General features: G+C 51.4%; 1 protein-coding gene across 4 annotated transcripts in view; it reads left to right on the forward strand.

Annotated features, from left to right (window-relative positions):
* IGSF21 (immunoglobin superfamily member 21) overlaps positions 1-17,980 on the forward strand; it is a 426,683-nt gene that overhangs the window by 221,068 nt on the left and 187,635 nt on the right. For all 4 annotated transcript variants that reach the window (XM_069947004.1, XM_069947001.1, XM_069947003.1 and 1 more), the window contains one exon: positions 17,170-17,288. In XM_069947004.1, coding sequence (XP_069803105.1) covers positions 17,170-17,288 — 119 coding nt within the window. The remainder of the gene's footprint in view (positions 1-17,169; positions 17,289-17,980) is intronic.

The following is a 17,980-nucleotide window of genomic DNA, read 5'->3' on the forward strand; positions in this document are numbered from 1 at the left end:
AGGCTCGATGTTCCAGCAATGTTCTAGCTGTGTCCATCTCTAATTCTAACCTATCCTTCTCATAGAGGCCATCCTCTCTGGATGCAACTGTAACAAGCACCCAGCTGTGAGAAGCATTAGATCTCTTCATTCACAGACAGAAAGCAGAGATCTCAGACACGGAATCCATTAGAAAGTTTGGTATTTGTTGACCTGCGATCAGTCGGTGTTCACACTTTCCGGATCCAGTGGTAACAGGAGATCACGTCACCCCCTGCTGGTTCAGGGTCTGTTACACATCATCAGCCTTGGTGTATCAGACTGCCTAGATCTCCATACCAAACGTGTCAGATTGCACCATATTCCCCAACGCCGCCAGGAAATAACGCTCAACTTCTTTTGCTGGGTGATGGCCGGCCACAGCTTTTATTAACCGTACTAACCGTAACTAACCAACCGGCACTAAGAAGGGAAGCCACGGTGTGCCACCGGCGGACTCCCAATGTACACGAGCGCCCGTTTAACCCTTTAACCTGATGGGCAGGTGTACTCAGCCAGCTGTGACTTGTAAACCCACACACAAATATCTAACATCTTCCAAGTCTTCAACTTATATAGAATTTACATATATATATTTTTTTTTTATTTATTTATTTTTTGCACAATTTGCACAAGGGGAGGGAGGGCAGGAAACCGCTCTTGTAAGCAATGAAATGAAAGCGCGGGCTGCGCCAACCCCTATAGATGAGCTCTGATGCCACTTCTCACTCTTCCCTGATCTCCAGCACAGGCGGGAAGGGAACAGTTCCTATTAACCCTCTCCTGGCGGCCATAAGAAAAACAGAGCGAGGGGCATATTATGGAGGATGAGACAGGCCGTCTGTGAGCACCCTCCATAATCAGTCAGGTGCTTGCTATAAAACACTTGATGTAAGAGAATGGGGAGCAGTGCATTATGGGAGTGTGTGGTGGGGTGAGCTGATGACTGGCAGCAGTATTGTGATTGCAGCTCTTGCTGTGAGTGGGTCATAGGACTATCAGTGGCCGAGCTGTGTCCCGTAACGGGCTGTGTTCTCATCTGCTCCTTCTATATCTGCCTGGACGTTGGTGGGAATAGATTCCGTCCTCGGAGGAGAGTTATAGACCCTTGTAATTAGTTTTTGTTCGGATTGAATAATCTTTGATCTCTGGTTGTGAAAGTATAATTATGAATCGGGGAAATAGACGGTCGTGTCCGGTCCCTGAGCTCCGAAACTTCATTCAGCTGCCAGGAGGGAAAGTTTTATCTGTGGTTTATAAGGAGTCCTGTCTATACAGGTGACTGTATACATACCGCTGTATACTGCAGCATATCATGTTTATTGAGAGGCCATAGAGGTGTATAGAGAGGTAGTCACAGCCCCGCCCACTGTATATCCTGTGTGTAGAAATGTAGTTACAGCCCCGCCCCCTGTATATCATGTGTATAGGGAAGTAGTCACAGCCCTGCCCCCTGTATATCATGTGTATAGAGGTAGTCACAGCCCCGCCCCCTGTATATCATGGGTATAGAGAGGTAGTCACAGCCCCGCCCCCTGTATATCATGTGTATAGAGAGGTAGTCCAGAGCCCCGCCCCCTATATATCATGTGTATAGAGAGGTAGTCACAGCCCCGCCCCCTGTATACCATGTGTATAGAGAGGGAGTCACAGCCCCACCCCCTGTATATCATGTGTATAGAGAGGTAGTCACAGCCCCGCCCCCTGTATATCATGTGTATAGAGAGGTAGTTACAGCCCCGCCCCCTGTATATCCTGTGTATAGAGAGGTAGTCACAGCCCTGCCCTCGTATATCATGTGTATAGAGAGGTAGTTACAGCCCCGCCCCCTGTATATCCTGTGTATAGGTAGTCACAGCCCCGCCCCCTGTATATCCTGTGAATAGAGAGGTAGTCACAGCCCCGCCCCCGTATATCATGTGTATAGAGAGGTAGTTACAGCCCCGCCCCCTGTATATCCTGTGTATAGGTAGTCACAGCCCCGCCCCCTGTATATCCTGTGTATAGGTAGTCACAGCCCCGCCCCCTGTATATCCTGTGTATAGGTAGTCACAGCCCCGCCTCCTGTATATCCTGAGTATAGAGAGGTAGTCACAGCCCCGCCCCCTGTATATAGTGTATAGAGAGGTAGTCACAGCCCCGCCCCCTGTATATCCTGAGTATAGAGGGGTAGTCTTAGCCCCGCCCCCTGGATGACACTGATATAATGACATGTGATCAGCACACTGTATACTCTAGCTATTCATCTATTACTGATCCCCCTATGTTCTGTGATGGATGACGCCCGCGCTTTTCTCTTGTTACTCTTTGCAGATCTATAAGCAGCGTCTCAGGGTATAGAAGCCATATGGTTTGTGAATCTTCCATGCGGCTCCTTAGAATTCTCCAGCAGCTGCCAAAACGTCATTCAATTAATAATCAGCTCGCTCATCGGGTTTCTGGCGTCTTTTCTCCTTCTGACTGCGAGGAAGCAACCAGCCATGGAAACACCTTGATACACACCGCTCAGGAAATCTGTAGAAGTTACAAGATATGTATATATATATATATATATAGAGAGAGAGAGAGAGAGAGAGAGAGAGAGGATGCTGTTATACATATATTTATATATATATATATATATATATATATATATATATATATACACTCACCGGCCACTTTATTAGGTACACCTGTCCAACTGCACGTTACCACTTCATTTCTAATCAGCCAATCACATGGCGGCAACTCAGTGCATTTAGGCATGTAGACATGGTCAAGACAATCTCCTGCAGTTCAAACCGAGCATCAGTATGGGGAAGAAAGGTGATTTGAGGCCTTTGAACGTGGCATGGTTGTTGGTGCCAGAAGGGCTGGTCTGAGTATTTCAGAAACTGCTGATCTACTGGGATTTTCACGCACAACCATCTCTAGGGTTTACAGAGAATGGTCCGAAAAAGAAAAACCATCCAGTGAGCGGCAGTTCTGTGGGCGGAAATGCCTTGTTGATGCCAGAGGTCAGAGGAGAATGGGCAGACTGGTTCCAGCTGATAGAAAGGCAACAGTGACTCAAATAGCCAACCGTTACAACCAAGGTAGGTAGAAGAGCATCTCTGAACGCACAGTACGGCCAACTCTGAGGCAGATGGGCTACAGCAGCAGAAGACCACACCGGGGGCCACTCCGCTCAGCTAAGAACAGGAAACTGAGGCTACAATTTGCATAAGCTCATCGAAATTGGACAGTAGAAGATTGGAAAAACGTTGCCTGGTCTGATGAGTCTCGATTTCTGCTGCGACATTCGGATGGTAGGGTCAGAATTTGGCGTCAACAACATGAAAGCATGGATCCATCCTGCCTTGTATCAGCGGTTCAGGCTGGTGGTGGTGGTGTCATGGTGTGGGGAATATTTTCTTGGCACTCTTTGGGCCCCTTGGTACCAATTGAGCATGGTTACAACGCCACAGCCTACCTGAGTATTGTTGCTGACCATGTCCATCCCTTTATGACCACAATGGACCCAACATCTGATGGCGACTTTCAGCAGGATAATGCGCCATGTCATAAAGCTAGAATCATCTCAGACTGGTTTCTTGAACATGACAATGAGGTCACTGTACTCCAATGGCCTCCACAGTCACCAGATCTCAATCCAATAGAGCATCTTTGGGATGTGGTGGAACGGGAGATTGGCATCATGGATGTGCAGCCGACAAATCTGCGGCAACTGTGTGATGCCATCATGTCACTATGGACCAAAATCTCTGAGGAAGCTTCCAGCACCTTGTTGTATCTATGCCACCAAGAATTGAGGCAGTTCTGAAGGCAAAAGGGGTCCAACCCGTTACTAGCATGGTGTACCTAATAAAGTGGCCGGTGAGTGTATATATATATATATATATATATATATATATATATATATATATATATATAGAGAGAGAGAGAGAGAGAGGATACTATTATATATATAGAGAGAGAGGATAATATTATATATAAATCGAGAGAGAGAGGATGATATATATATATATATAGAGAGAGAAAGGATACTATTAAAAATATGTATATAGAGAGAGAGAGAGCGAGGATACTATTATATATAGGAAGAGTGGGGGGGGCGATATATATCTATATATTTAGAGAGAGAGGGAAAGAGGATACTATTTTATATATATAGAGAGAGAGATAGGGGATATATATGTATATATATAGAGAGAGAGAGGATACTATTACATATATATACAGTCATGGCCAAAAGTTTTGAGAATGATACAAATATTGATTTTTACAAAGTCTACTGGTTCAGTTTTTAAAATGGCAATTTGCATATACTCCAGAATGTTATAAAGAGTGATCAGTTTAACAGCAATTACCTGCACAGTCAGTATTTGCCTAGAAAATGAACTTTATCCCCCAAAACACATTTCAACATCATTGCAGCCTTAAAAGGAGCAGCTAACATCGTTTTAGTGATTGCTCCATTAACACAGGTGTGGGTGTTGCTGAGGACAGGGCTGGAGATCAATCTGTCATGATTAAGTAAGAAGGACACCACTAGACACTTTAAAAGGAGGCTGGTGCTTGGCATCATTGTTTCTCTTCTGTTACCATTGTTATCTCTAAAGAAACACATGCAGTCATCATTGCACTGCACAAAAATGGCTTAACAGGGAAGAGTATCGCAGCTAGAAAGATTGCACCTCAGTCAACAATCTATCGCATCATCAAGAACTTCAAGAAGAGAGGTTCCATTGTTGACAAATAGGCTCCAGGGCGTCCAAGAAAGACCGGCAAGCGCCAGGACCGTCTCTTAAAGGTGTGGTCAGCTGCGGGATGGGGCTACCAGCAGTGCAGAGCTTGCTCAGGAATGGCAGCAGGCAGGTGTGAGGGCATCTGCACTGTGCACTGTGAGGCGGAGACTCTTGGAGCACGGCCTGGTCTCAGGGAGGGCAGCAAAGAAGCCACTTCTCTCCAGAATAAACATCAGGGACAGACTGATATTCTGCAGAAGGTCCAGGGAGTGGACTGCTGAGGACTGGGGGAAAGGTCCAGGGAGTGGACTGCTGAGGACTGGGGGAAAGGTCCAGGGAGTGGACTGCTGAGGACTGGGGGAAAGGTCCAGGGAGTGGACTGCTGAGGACTGGGGGAAAGGTCCAGGGAGTGGACTGCTGAGGACTGGGGGAAAGGTCCAGGGAGTGGACTGCTGAGGACTGGGGAAAAGTCATTGTCTCTGATGAATCCCGTTTCCGATTGTTTGGGACATCTGGAAAACAGCTTATTGGGAGAAGACGAGGTGAGCGCTACCACCAGTCTTGTCTCATGCCAACTGTAAAGCATCCTTAAACCATTCATGTGTGGGGTTGCTTCTCAGCCAAGGGAATCTGCTTTCTCACAGTGTTGCCTAAAAACACGGCCATGAATAAAGAATGGTACCAGAATGTCCTCCAAGAGCAACTTCTCCCAACCGTCCAAGAGCAGTTTGGCGATCAACAATGCCTCTTCCAGCATGATGGAGCACCTTGCCATAAAGCAAAGGTGATAACTAAATGGCTCAGGCAACAAAACATAGAGATTTTGGGTCCATGGCCTGAAAACTCCCTAGATCTTAATCCCATTGAGAACTTGTGGTCAATCATCAAGAGACGGGTGGACAAACAAAAACCAACAAATTCTGACAAAGTGTGAGCATTGATTGTGCAAGAACGGACGGCTATCAGTCAGGATTTGGTCCAGAAGGTGATGAGAGCAGCCGGGGAGAATTGCAGAGGTCCTGAAGAAGAAGGGTCAACACTGCAAATATTGACTTGCTGCAGTAACTCATCTAGCTGTCAGTATAAGCTTCTGTTACTCATAATATGATTGCAATTATATTTCTGTATGTGATAAAAACATCTGATAAACACACATAAAAACCAGAGGGCAGAGGATCATGGGAAAATAGAAGTTTCGTATCATTCTCAAAACTTTTGGCCATGACTGTATAGAGAGAGAGGATGGAGAAGCAGGAGACTGTGAAGCTGTCTGTGTCCCTGTGTATAATAGGACACTATGTGGCTCGGGTATGGGGCCAGTCATTGTCCAGTTTCTCGGGGGCGGGCCCATATGACCCGGCTCTTCCTGATTGGCCACAAACCATCAGGGGAGGGGTATAGAGCTTGCAGGGATATAATAGCTGCTATCACGCTTTCTTGTGCTACTGTATGATCTCCTATACTGTGCTCATGTCTGGACTCCAGCACTGCCGCACGCTGCGCTCAAGGATGAGTCCCCCCCCCCTCCCCCCCGCTGCCTTGTTTGCGGGTAATATTACATATAAATACACGGCTGTTATAATGAAGCCCACGTAAAGAGTAATGAGCCGTGACTCCATTGTGTTCGCCGATCGTCCTCACGCTGGAGAAATATTTGAGTTTTTCCCCCGTTCGTGTTCTGTTTGAATGCAGCGTCTGAGCGCGTCTGCGGACACGGCCGCCATCAATAGGAGCTGTCAGCAGCGGAGACGGCTGACACATGTTTGGGAGAAGTATCAATTTTTGTGTCACTCGCTGCCGTTATTGTCTCTTACTCTTCGGTAAATATTCCGCCTATTTTCACACCACGCAGCTGATTAATGGGGAGCGACTCCCCCCCCCCCCCGTGTGACACCAGCGCACTCACAGAGGATGGCGGGGTAACGGCCGCCATATCCTGCCCAGAGCTACCACTTGTCTGTATTATGAAATGCACCAAACCTGATGGGCCAAGACTTCGGCGCGGTTTTCAAGTCGTGTTTCTGTGCAGTGACGGGAATGTAAGGCAACTTTGCAACTTAAAAAAAAATGCACAAATTGCTAATATTACTCCCCCCCCCCCCCACGGCTAAGGACGAAGAAAGGAAAAGTGGTGCAAATTTGTGCAGAAAGTGAGGGGGGGAGGGCAGTACATGGCATCAGGGATAGGCTGGCAGAATGCGGGGGGGGGGGGGGAGGTTAGTATATGGCATCAGGGGTAGGCCGGCAGAATGTGTGGGGGGGGGAGGGGGTCAGTGTATGGCGTCAGGGATAGGCTGGCAGAATGCAGAGGGGGGGCAGTACATGGCATCAGGTATAGGCAGACAGAATGCGGGGGGAGTACATGACTTCAGGTATAGGCTGGCAAAATGTGAGGAGGGGTCAGTATATGGCATCAGGTATAGGCTGGCAGAATGTGGGGGGGCAGTATATGGCATCAGGTATAGGCTGGCAGAATGCGGGGGCGGGGTCAGTAGATGGCATCAGGTATAGGCTGGCAGAATGCGGGGGGGGGCAGTATATGGCATCAGGTATAGGCTGGCAGAATGCGGGGGCGGGGTCAGTAGATGGCATCAGGTATAGGCTGGCAGAATGCGGGGGCGGGGTCAGTAGATGGCATCAGGTATAGGCTGGCAAAATGTGAGGAGGGGTCAGTATATGGCATCAGGTATAGGCTGGCAGAATGTGGGGGGGCAGTATATGGCATCAGGTATAGGCTGGCAGAATGCGGGGGGGCAGTATATGGCATCAGGTATAGGCTGGCAGAATGCAGGGGGGGTCAGTAGATGGCATCAGGTATAGGCTGGCAGAATGCGGGGGCGGGGTCAGTAGATGGCATCAGGTATAGGCTGGCAGAATGCGGGGGGGGGGGGTCAGTAGATGGCATCAGGTATAGGCTGGCAGAATGCGGGGGGGGGGCAGTAGATGGCATCAGGTATAGGCTGGCAGAATGCAGGGGGGTCAGTAGATGGCATCAGGTATAGGCTGGCAGAATGCAGGGGGGGTCAGTAGATGGCATCAGGTATAGGCTGGCAGAATGCGGATGGCAGGGAGGCAATAAGCTGCTCACATTTGGCAGCCCCTCGGCCTTGGACGCAGGTGCTGGCCCCTCAGTCAGGTACGCGAAGCCAAGAGGAGGACGGCTTCTCTTGGATTTGCTCGGCGACGTCTCTTTGTCACAAAAAATAAATAAAATACTTGTCCCCCCTTCCCCCCAGCCGCCCAGCTCGCCCGCTGTGTCCGTGTCGCCCATTGTCTGGCTGTATGATTTTGCTTCAATAGAAAAGATAGAGGAGAAGAGAAAGGGCAAAGCTCCCCGAGTCTGAGCTCCAAACATTGCTCTCTTCTATTACATACAAGAGGCAGCGGCACCCCAGAGACCCCAAAGACCCCCACACCTGAGAGTTCTTAGCCTTCCTATACTGATGGGCCAATACACCAAGCTGGTACCCCTGTGTATCCCTGTATATACACACAACACTATACACACCCTGTACATGTCTCACTAGTATATAATACACTTCAATATGTATCCTCTTATATAGCTCACTAGTATATAAGTATGCAGGGGTGGCGGCAGCAGCGGGGTAGGGGTAGCAGCAGGGGCAGAATAGGGGTAGTAGTAGAAGCAGCAGCGGGGTAGGGGTAGCAGCAAGGGCAGAATAGGGGTAGTAGTAGCAGCAGGAGCGGGGTAGGGGTAGCAGCAAGGGCAGAATAGGGGTAGTGGTAGAGGGGGTAGCGGTAGCAGCAAGGGCGAGGTAGAGATAGAAGTAGCAGCAGTGGGGTAGTGGTAGTAGCAGGGGCAGAGTAGGGGTAGTAGTAGCAACAGGAGCAGGGTAGTGGTAGTAGCAGGGGCATTATTAGAGTAGGGGTAGCAGCAGGGGCTGTGTAGGAGTAGTGGCAGGGGATGTGGAATGGCAGAAGCAGAGGCGGTGTCAGGGTAGAAGTAGTGGCAGGGGTAGCGGTAGCAGCAAGGGTAGGTAGAGGGTAGTGGTAGTAGCAGGGGCAGGTAGGATTAGTGGTAGCAGCAGCAGTAGGGGTAGTGGTAGTAGAATGGGCTGTGTAGGGGTAGAGGTAGCAGCAGGGGCAGGTAGGGGGTAGTAATAGCAGGGGTAGTGGCAGGAGCAGGGTCAGTGTAGGGGTAGAGGTAGTAGCAGGGGCAGGTAGGGGGTAGTAATAGCAGGGGTAGTGGCAGGAGCAGGGTCAGTGTAGGGGTAGTAGCAAGGGCAGGTAGGGGGTAGTTGTAGCAGGGGCAGGTAGGGGTAGTGGTAGCAACAGGGGCAGATAGGGGTAGTAGGGGTAGTGGTAAAAGCAGTGGCAGGGTGGTGGTAGTAGCAGGGGCAGGTAAGGTTAGTGGTAGCAGCAGGAGCAGGTAGGGGTAGTAGCATTGACGGGTAGGGGTAGTGGTAGTAGCAGGCGCAGGTAGGGGTAGTAGCATTGGCGGGTAGGGGTAGTGGTAGTAGCAGGCGCAGGTAGGGGTAGTAGCAGGGGCGGTGTAGGGGGAGTGGTAGCAGCGGAGGCAGGTAGGGGTAGTAGCAGGGGCAGGTAGGGGTAGTAGCGGGGGCAAGTAGGGGGTAGTAGCAGGGGCAGGTAGGGGTAGTGGTAGTAGCAGGCGCAGGTAGTGGTAGTAGCAGGCGCAGGTAGGGGTAATAGTAGGGGTAGTGGTAGTAGTAGGGGTAGTGGTAGCAGCGGGGTCAGGTAGAGGTAGTGGTAGTAGCAGGTGTCGGATGGATTAGCTTATTTCTATAACCCTATAGAGGTTGTGCAGGCTGCGGTGAGCCGTAGGAGCTGACAGTCTCCAGCTGTAGAGCAGCGTCGTGGCTCGGGGGGGCGGTAGTCGGCCTCATTGAGTATGTAGTTAGCATCCATGGCGGCAGCAGGCTGGGTGTGGGGGAGGGGTGCTGTGGGATTAATACTTCCATTATCTCCTCGGCTCTGATCGCCATGTCAGCTGCAGCCCCGTAACACAATTACTTACCCTTCTGAGGATCTGTCAGTGTTGGTAAACTCCAGCAACTAAACTGCATTAGGCGGCAATCTGCTTGTCCTGTGAGGTTATTAATAGTTTATTGATTTTACCATATTGCTGCTGAAAGTAGCTCCGGCCTGCGCGGCGCTTATCTGAGTCCTGACCGCTGACTGCTCGGCCGCCCCTGATCGATGCTCCGCAACTCCTGGAGTGAATGTGCCGCCTGTGTTCTTAATCCACTTTACAGAGGGGGTCGGTGATAGAGGGAAGCGAATAGATCACAACTTCATCTAACAGACGCACAGAAAAAACCTCCGCAAACCCACAGTCACGAAGGACGAGGCACACGACAAGTGTCCATCGCTGTCCCCAACGGGGGAGAGCGCCCAGTAATACTGGAGTCACCCCCTCTGGTTATAGCGCTATCTGGGACCAGTATAGCCGCCATTGCAGCTCTCACAAGACTCAGCTTTCCTGGAGTTCTGAATCACAGATCTGTCAAGGTATTCCGGCCTATCTAGTGTCACTGTACCAGGAGAGACTGTCACTCCGGCCTATCTAGTGTCACTGTACCAGGAGAGACTGTCACTCCTGCCTATCTAGTGTCACTGTACCAGGAGAGACTGCCACTCCGGCCTATCTAGTGTCACTGTACCAGGAGAGACTGTCACTCCTGCCTATCTAGTGTCACTGTACCAGGAGAGACTGTCACTCCGGCCTATCTAGTGTCACTGTACAAGAAGAGACTGTCACTCCGGCCTATCTAGTGTCACTGTACAAGAAGAGACTGTCACTCCGGCCTATCTAGTGTCACTGTACTAGGAGAGACTGTCACTCCGGCCTATCTAGTGTCACTGTGTACCAGGAGAGACTGTCACTCCGGCCTATCTAGTGTCACTGTGTACCAGGAGAGACTGTCACTCCTGCCTATCTAGTGTCACTGCATACCACATCTGGTGTCTGTTACAGTGTATCGGGGAATACTGATACTCCGGCACATCTAGTGTGTGTTACAGTGTTTCGGGGAATACTGATACTCCGGCACATCTAATGTCTGTTACAGTGTATCGGGGAATACTGATACTCCGGCACATCTGGTGTCTGTTACAGTGTATCGGGGAATACTGATACTCCGGCACATCTAGTGTCTGTTATAGTGTATGAGGGAATACTGATACTCCGGCACATCTAGTGTCACTGTACCAGGAGAGACGGTCACTCCGGCCTATCTAGTGTCACTGTACAAGAAGAGACTGTCACTCCTGCCTATCTAGTGTCACTGCATACCACATCTGTTGTCTGTTACAGTGTATCAGGGAATACTGATACTCCGGCACATCTAGTGTGTGTTACAGTGTTTCGGGGAATACTGATACTCCGGCACATCTAGTGTCTGTTACAGTGTATCAGGGAATACTGATACTCCGGCACATCTAGTGTCTGTTACAGTGTATCAGGGAATACTGATACTCCGGCACATCTAGTGTCTGTTATAGTGTATCAGGGAATACTGATACTCCGGCACATCTGGTGTCTGTTACAGTGTATCAGGGAATACTGATACTCCGGCACATCTGGTGTCTGTTACAGTGTATGAGGGAATACTGATACTCCGGCACATCTAGTGTCTCTTACAGTGTATCAGGGAATACTGATACTCCGGCACATCTAGTGTCTCTTACAGTGTATCAGGGAATACTGATACTCCGGCACATCTAGTGTCTTACAGTGTATCAGGGAATACTGATAATCCGGCACATCTAGTGTCTCTTACAGTGTATCAGCAGAGATTACTGCCGGTGTCTTGGGATTCCAGGTGGGTTTTTAGATGGAGTCACAGAATGAGGATCCCGGTATAAGTCAGGCATAAAGGGCGAGCTGAATTATTAAAGTCACGGTGTGAATAATATATGACAGGAGAATAGATTCCAGTGTCGTAGTACCGAGCAAATCTCCAAAAATGTAATAAGTGTATGAAGTGCTGATCAGAGGAAGGGGGGCCCGTCTGGTGTCATCAGAGAAAGTGGGGGTCTGTCCAGAGTCATCAGAGGAAGGGGGTCTGTCCGGTGTCATCAGAGGAAGGGGGGGTCTGTCCGGTCTCATCAGAGGAAGGGGGGGACTGTCCGGTGTCATCAGAGGAGGGGGGGGGGGTCTGTCCGGTGTCATCAGAGGAAGGGGGGACTGTCCGGTGTCATCAGGGGAAGGGGGGGCTGTCCGGTGTCATCAGAGGAAGGGGGGGCTGTCCAGAGTCATCAGAGGAAGGGGGGGTCTGTCCGGTGTCATCAGAGGAAGGGGGGTCCCTCTAGTGTCATCAGAGGAAGGGGGGTCTGTCCAGTGCCATTAGAGGAAGGGGGGTCTGTCCGGTGTCATCAGAGGAAGGGGGGGGTCTGTCCAGTGTCATCAGAAGAAGGGGGGTCTGTCCAGTGTCATCAAAAAAAGGGGGGGGGTCTGTCCGGTGTCATCAGAGGAAGGGGGGTCTGTCCAGAGTCATCAGAGGAAGGGGGGTCTGTCCGGTGTCATCAGAGGAAGGGGGGGCCTGTCCGGTGTCATCAGAGGAAGGGGGGGGGGGTCTGTCCGTTGTCATCAGAGGAAGGGGGGGTCTGTCCGGTGTCATCAGAGGAAGGGGGGGTTCTGTCCGGTGTCATCAGAGAAAGGGGGGTCTGTCCGGTGTCATCAGAGGAAGGGGGGTCTGTCCGGTGTCATCAGAGAAGGGGGGGGGTGTCTGTCCAAAGTCATCACAGGAAGGGGGGGTCTGTCTAGAGTCATCAGAGGAATGGGGGTCTGTCTGGTGTCATCAGAGGAGGGGGGGGGGGTCTGTCCAGAGTCATCACAGGAAGGGGGGGGTCTGTCCAGAGTCATCAGAGGAAGGGGGGGTCTGTCCGGTCTCATCAGAGGAAGGGGGGGTCTGTCCGGTCTCATCAGAGGAAGGGGGGGTCTGTCCGGTCTCATCAGAGGAAGGGGGGGTCTGTCCGGTCTCATCAGAGGAAGGGGGGTCTGTCGGGTGTCATCAGAGGAAGGGGGGGGGGTCTTCCAGAGTCATTAGAGGAAGGGGGTCTGTCCGGTGTCATCAGAGGAAGGGGGTCTGTCCAGTGTCATCAGAGGAAGGGGGGTCTGTCCGGTGTCATCAGAGGAAGGGGGGGTCTGTCCGGTGTCATCAGAGGAAGGGGGGGTCTGTCCGGTGTCATCAGAGGAAGGGGGGTCTGTCCGGTGTCATCAGAGGAAGGGGGGTCTGTCCAGAGTCATCAGAGGAAGGGGGGTCTGTCCGGTGTCATCAGAGGAAGGGGGTCTGTCCGGTGTCATCAGAGGAAGGGGGGGTCTGTCCGGTGTCATCAGAGGAAGGGGGTCTGTCCGGTGTCATCAGAGGAAGGGGGGTCTGTCCGGTGTCATCAGAGGAAGGGGGGGACTGTCCGGTGTCATCAGAGGAGGGGGGGGGGTCTGTCCGGTGTCATCAGAGGAAGGGGGGACTGTCCGGTGTCATCAGGGGAAGGGGGGGCTGTCCGGTGTCATCAGAGGAAGGGGGGGCTGTCCAGAGTCATCAGAGGAAGGGGGGGTCTGTCCGGTGTCATCAGAGGAAGGGGGGTCCCTCTAGTGTCATCAGAGGAAGGGGGGTCTGTCCAGTGCCATTAGAGGAAGGGGGGTCTGTCCGGTGTCATCAGAGGAAGGGGGGGGTCTGTCCAGTGTCATCAGAAGAAGGGGGGTCTGTCCAGTGTCATCAAAAAAAAGGGGGGGGGGGTCTGTCCGGTGTCATCAGAGGAAGGGGGGTCTGTCCAGAGTCATCAGAGGAAGGGGGGTCTGTCCGGTGTCATCAGAGGAAGGGGGGGCCTGTCCGGTGTCATCAGAGGAAGGGGGGGGGGGGTCTGTCCGTTGTCATCAGAGGAAGGGGGGGTCTGTCCGGTGTCATCAGAGGAAGGGGGGGTTCTGTCCGGTGTCATCAGAGAAAGGGGGGTCTGTCCGGTGTCATCAGAGGAAGGGGGGTCTGTCCGGTGTCATCAGAGAAGGGGGGGGGGTGTCTGTCCAAAGTCATCACAGGAAGGGGGGGTCTGTCTAGAGTCATCAGAGGAATGGGGGTCTGTCCGGTGTCATCAGAGGAGGGGGGGGGGGGTCTGTCCAGAGTCATCACAGGAAGGGGGGGGTCTGTCCAGAGTCATCAGAGGAAGGGGGGGTCTGTCCGGTCTCATCAGAGGAAGGGGGGGTCTGTCCGGTCTCATCAGAGGAAGGGGGGTCTGTTCGGTCTCATCAGAGGAAGGGGGGGTCTGTCCGGTCTCATCAGAGGAAGGGGGGGTCTGTCCGGTCTCATCAGAGGAAGGGGGGTCTGTCGGGTGTCATCAGAGGAAGGGGGGGGGTCTTCCAGAGTCATTAGAGGAAGGGGGTCTGTCCAGTGTCATCAGAGGAAGGGGGGTCTGTCCAGAGTCATCAGAGGAAGGGGGGTCTGTCCGGTGTCATCAGAGGAAGGGGGTCTGTCCAGTGTCATCAGAGGAAGGGGGGTCTGTCCGGTGTCATCAGAGGAAGGGGGTCTGTCCAGTGTCATCAGAGGAAGGGGGTCTGTCCGGTGTCATCAGAGGAAGGGGGGGTCTGTCCGGTGTCATCAGAGGAAGGGGGGGTCTGTCCGGTGTCATCAGAGGAAGGGGGGTCTGTCCGGTGTCATCAGAGGAAGGGGGGTCTGTCCGGTGTCATCAGAGGAAGGGGGTCTGTCCGGTGTCATCAGAGGAAGGGGGGATCTATCCGGTGTCATCAGAGAAAGGGGGGGTCTGTCTGGTGTCATCAGAGAAAAGGGGATCCGTTCAGTGACCTACAATACGTCCCCGACCCCCCCCCCCACACACACACACCTTACAGCCATGAGCCCCCCACCAGCTGGTTTATACTTTCCTCCTACTGTCTCCCCCCTTCTTTTCCATTCCCCACCCCCCCTCTTATTTTTTATCACTGTTTCCTTCCGTCCTCTAATTTCTCTCCTTATTTCTTCTTCCCTTCCTTTTTTTCATCCTTCTTTGTCCTTACCTCCATTTTTTTCTTCCCATCCCTCCTTCTTTTCTATCTTTCTTGTTTTTTCCCCACTTCTTTTTCCCTCTTACATTTTCCCCACAACCTTCCCCTACCCCACTCTGCTTCCTTCCTTCCTTCCTTCCTCCCATCCTCCCCTTCTTTTCTCTCTTCAAACCTCTCCTTCCTTCCTCCCATCCTCTTCTTCCTTTCTCTCATTCTCTCCTTCCTTCCTGCATCCTCTCCTCTTCTTCCATCCTTCCATCCTTCCTTCCTTCCATCTTCTCCTTCCTCCCCCCTACCTCCCTCTCATCCTTTCCTTCCTCCTTTCCTGTCTTCCTTTTCTGACCGTTTCCCCTCTCTCCTTCCTTCTTTCCTTCCATCGTCCCGTCCGAGGATGGGATAGAGGAAGGAAATAGAGGAAGGAAAGAGAGGATGGGAGGGAGAAAGAAAAGAAGGAGAAGATGGGAGGGAAGACAAGGGAGGGACGGAGAGGATGGGATAGAGCAGTGCTTCTCAATTCCAGTCCTCAGGCCTCACCAACAGGTCATGTTTTGAGGATTTCCTTAGTATTTAACAGGTGATATAATTATACTCAGTGCATCAGGTATGGTCACAGGTGTTCTCTGTATGGGATAGCCTCAAAACATGACCGGTTGGTGAGGCCTGAGGACTGGAATTGAGGAGCACTGCTCTATCCCATCCTCTCCGTCCCTCCCTTGTCTTCCCTCCCATCTTCTCCTTCTTTTCTTTCTCCCTCCCATCCTCTCTTTCCTTCCTCTATTTCCTTCCTCTATCCCATCCTCTCCTTTCTCTCTCCCTCCCTCCATCCCATTTCCTTCCTTCCTTCCTCTCTCCCATCTTCTCCTTCCTTCCTCTCCTTCCTCTCTCCCATCCTCTCCTTCCTCTCTCCCATCTTCTCCTTCCTCTCTCCCATCTTCTCCTTCCTCTCTCCCATCTTCTCCTTCCTCTCTCCCATCTTCTCCTTCTTCTCTCCCATCCTCTCTTTCCTCTCTCCCATCCTCTCCTTACTCTCTCCCATCTTCTCCTTCCTCTCTCCCATCTTCTTCCTTCCTCTCTCCCATCTTCTCCTTCCTCTCTCCCATCTTCTCCCTCCTTCCTTCCTCTCTCCCATCTTCTTCCTTCCTCTCTCCCATCCTCTCCTTCCTCTCTCCCATCCTCGCCTTACGCTCTCCTTCCTCTCTCCCATCTTCTCCTTCCTCTCTCCCATCCTCTCCTTCCTCTCTCCCATCCTCTCCTTCCTCTCTCCCATCTTGTCCTTTCTCTCTCCCATCTTCGTCCTTCCTCTCTCCCATCTTCTTCCTTCCTCTCCTTCCTCTCTCCCATCCTCTCATTCCTTCCTCTCCTTCCTCTCTCCCATCCTCTCCTTCCTCTCTCCCATCTTCTCCTTCCTTCCTCTCCTTCCTCTCTCCCATCTTCTCCTTCCTCTCTCCCATCTTCTCCTTCCTCTCTCCCATCTTCTTCCTTCCTCTCCTTCCTCTCTCCCATCCTCTCCTTCCTCTCTCCCATCTTCTCCTTCCTCTCTCCCATTTTCTTCCTTCCTCTCCTTCCTCTCTCCCATCCTCTCCTTCTTCTCCCCTTCTCCTTCCTCTCTCTCATCTTCTTCCTTCCTCTCCGTCCCCTTTTCCCTTTCCGCCTTTCCTGTAGCGGCATGAATCCTTCAGAGCTGTCATTGCGTCCTCCCTCATCACCTTAAGGCCCTCGTACACAGGCAGATTATCTGTGGGTAATGGCGGCTGGAGTGATAGAGTGATGGGTGTTGTTGTCTGATCCCTTGCTTCCTCCCTCGCACTCGCTGATAGGTTAATGCCGCTTGTTCCTTTTACTCGCCACTTAATATAATCTAATCGTCTTGGTAAAGTGCAATGTATGAGTGGCCGGGCGGCCAGGTGCCAGACTGCGCCAGAACCGCCAATTACACCCTCACAGATGGCAGCACTCGTGGCGCTAGAGAAAATAACATGTTGAGGGGATAGAAGTGGAATATTTCTTGCGGTGTCAGAACATGGCACGTCACGGCGTCCCATCCAGTAATTATATGTTTACCCGATGTTACGCCGCGTCTTGTCAGGGTTACCTTTAATTGGCGTATTCATTATTCCCGTCCTGGAAGCGCTGGCGTGGGCAGGAGCGCAGCCGGATTCTCCAGCCTTTGCAGTGATCTGATACTTTGTCATTCCTGCCCCCACTCATCTATTTCTCCTCTTGGAAGAAACTTTTGTGAGCGTGCGAGGACACCAGGCGATAAAACAGCCATTTTCACAGCCCATAAAGCCTCGGTGGAGCTCACTCCATTATAGTGGCCGGTGTAATTCCAATAAAGCGGGATCCTTTATGTTTATTGGCTTCTGACTGTGACCATTCCGTGTCCCGGACAGAGGAGCGTTCTGCTCGGCTGACATCATTAACCGCTCTTCTTCTTGTCTTTTCCAGACTCCCCGAGGTGCGAATCTCAGACAACGGCCCCTACGAGTGTCACGTTGGGATATACGACCGTGCGACGCGGGAGAAGGTGGTGCTGGCCTCCGACAACGTATTCCTCAACGTCATGTGTGAGTATCTATCATGGCGCCCTCCGCCCGCTGCATAACACGCTCAGAATAAATAGCTGTGCACAGGGCGCGTCCCAGACAATCAATTGTAGCCGAAGGCTTGTATGTTCCGTATGGAGAGCGTGTGCGCCGCTCCTCGCTAATTAAATCCGAGGTAATATCACCGCCGTAGCATTATCACTCCCGAGACGTCTGAAAGTTACCGCTCTCTTGCCCCCCGGCTCTATGGATGACTTTGGTTAAAGAGAATGTTTCACCTCATCTTTTTTTCACTAATTAAAACCAGAGAGTGATACGTATTCTTTTCTTCTTATCTGTTTTTATTTTCTGATTGTACATTTTGTTTTTGATGATGGGGGCGGCCATCTTCTTGCAGTGGGCATGCTATGTTACCTGTTCAGGGAGTAGGGGAAGATTAGATGTGGGCATGCTCTGCGACCTGTACAGGAAGGAATAGATGAGCCATGACCCTCCCCTGGTAACTATGTGAGTGTGTAGTGAGCATGCTCTCTGTGTGATTAGTAGTAGATGAGTGGTGACCATCACCTATTGACATCTATGGTAAAGTGTACTAGGCATGCTTTGTAACCTGTGCAAAGCCCAATATACAGGGAGAGGAAAGAGTTGGGCTACAATTATCACCTATTCACTTCTGTTGGAGAATATTGTGGACATGCTCTGTAAACTGCAAG

The sequence above is a fragment of the Dendropsophus ebraccatus genome, chromosome 12 (genome assembly GCF_027789765.1).
Source record: "Dendropsophus ebraccatus isolate aDenEbr1 chromosome 12, aDenEbr1.pat, whole genome shotgun sequence".
Classification (NCBI taxonomy): domain Eukaryota; kingdom Metazoa; phylum Chordata; class Amphibia; order Anura; family Hylidae; genus Dendropsophus; species Dendropsophus ebraccatus.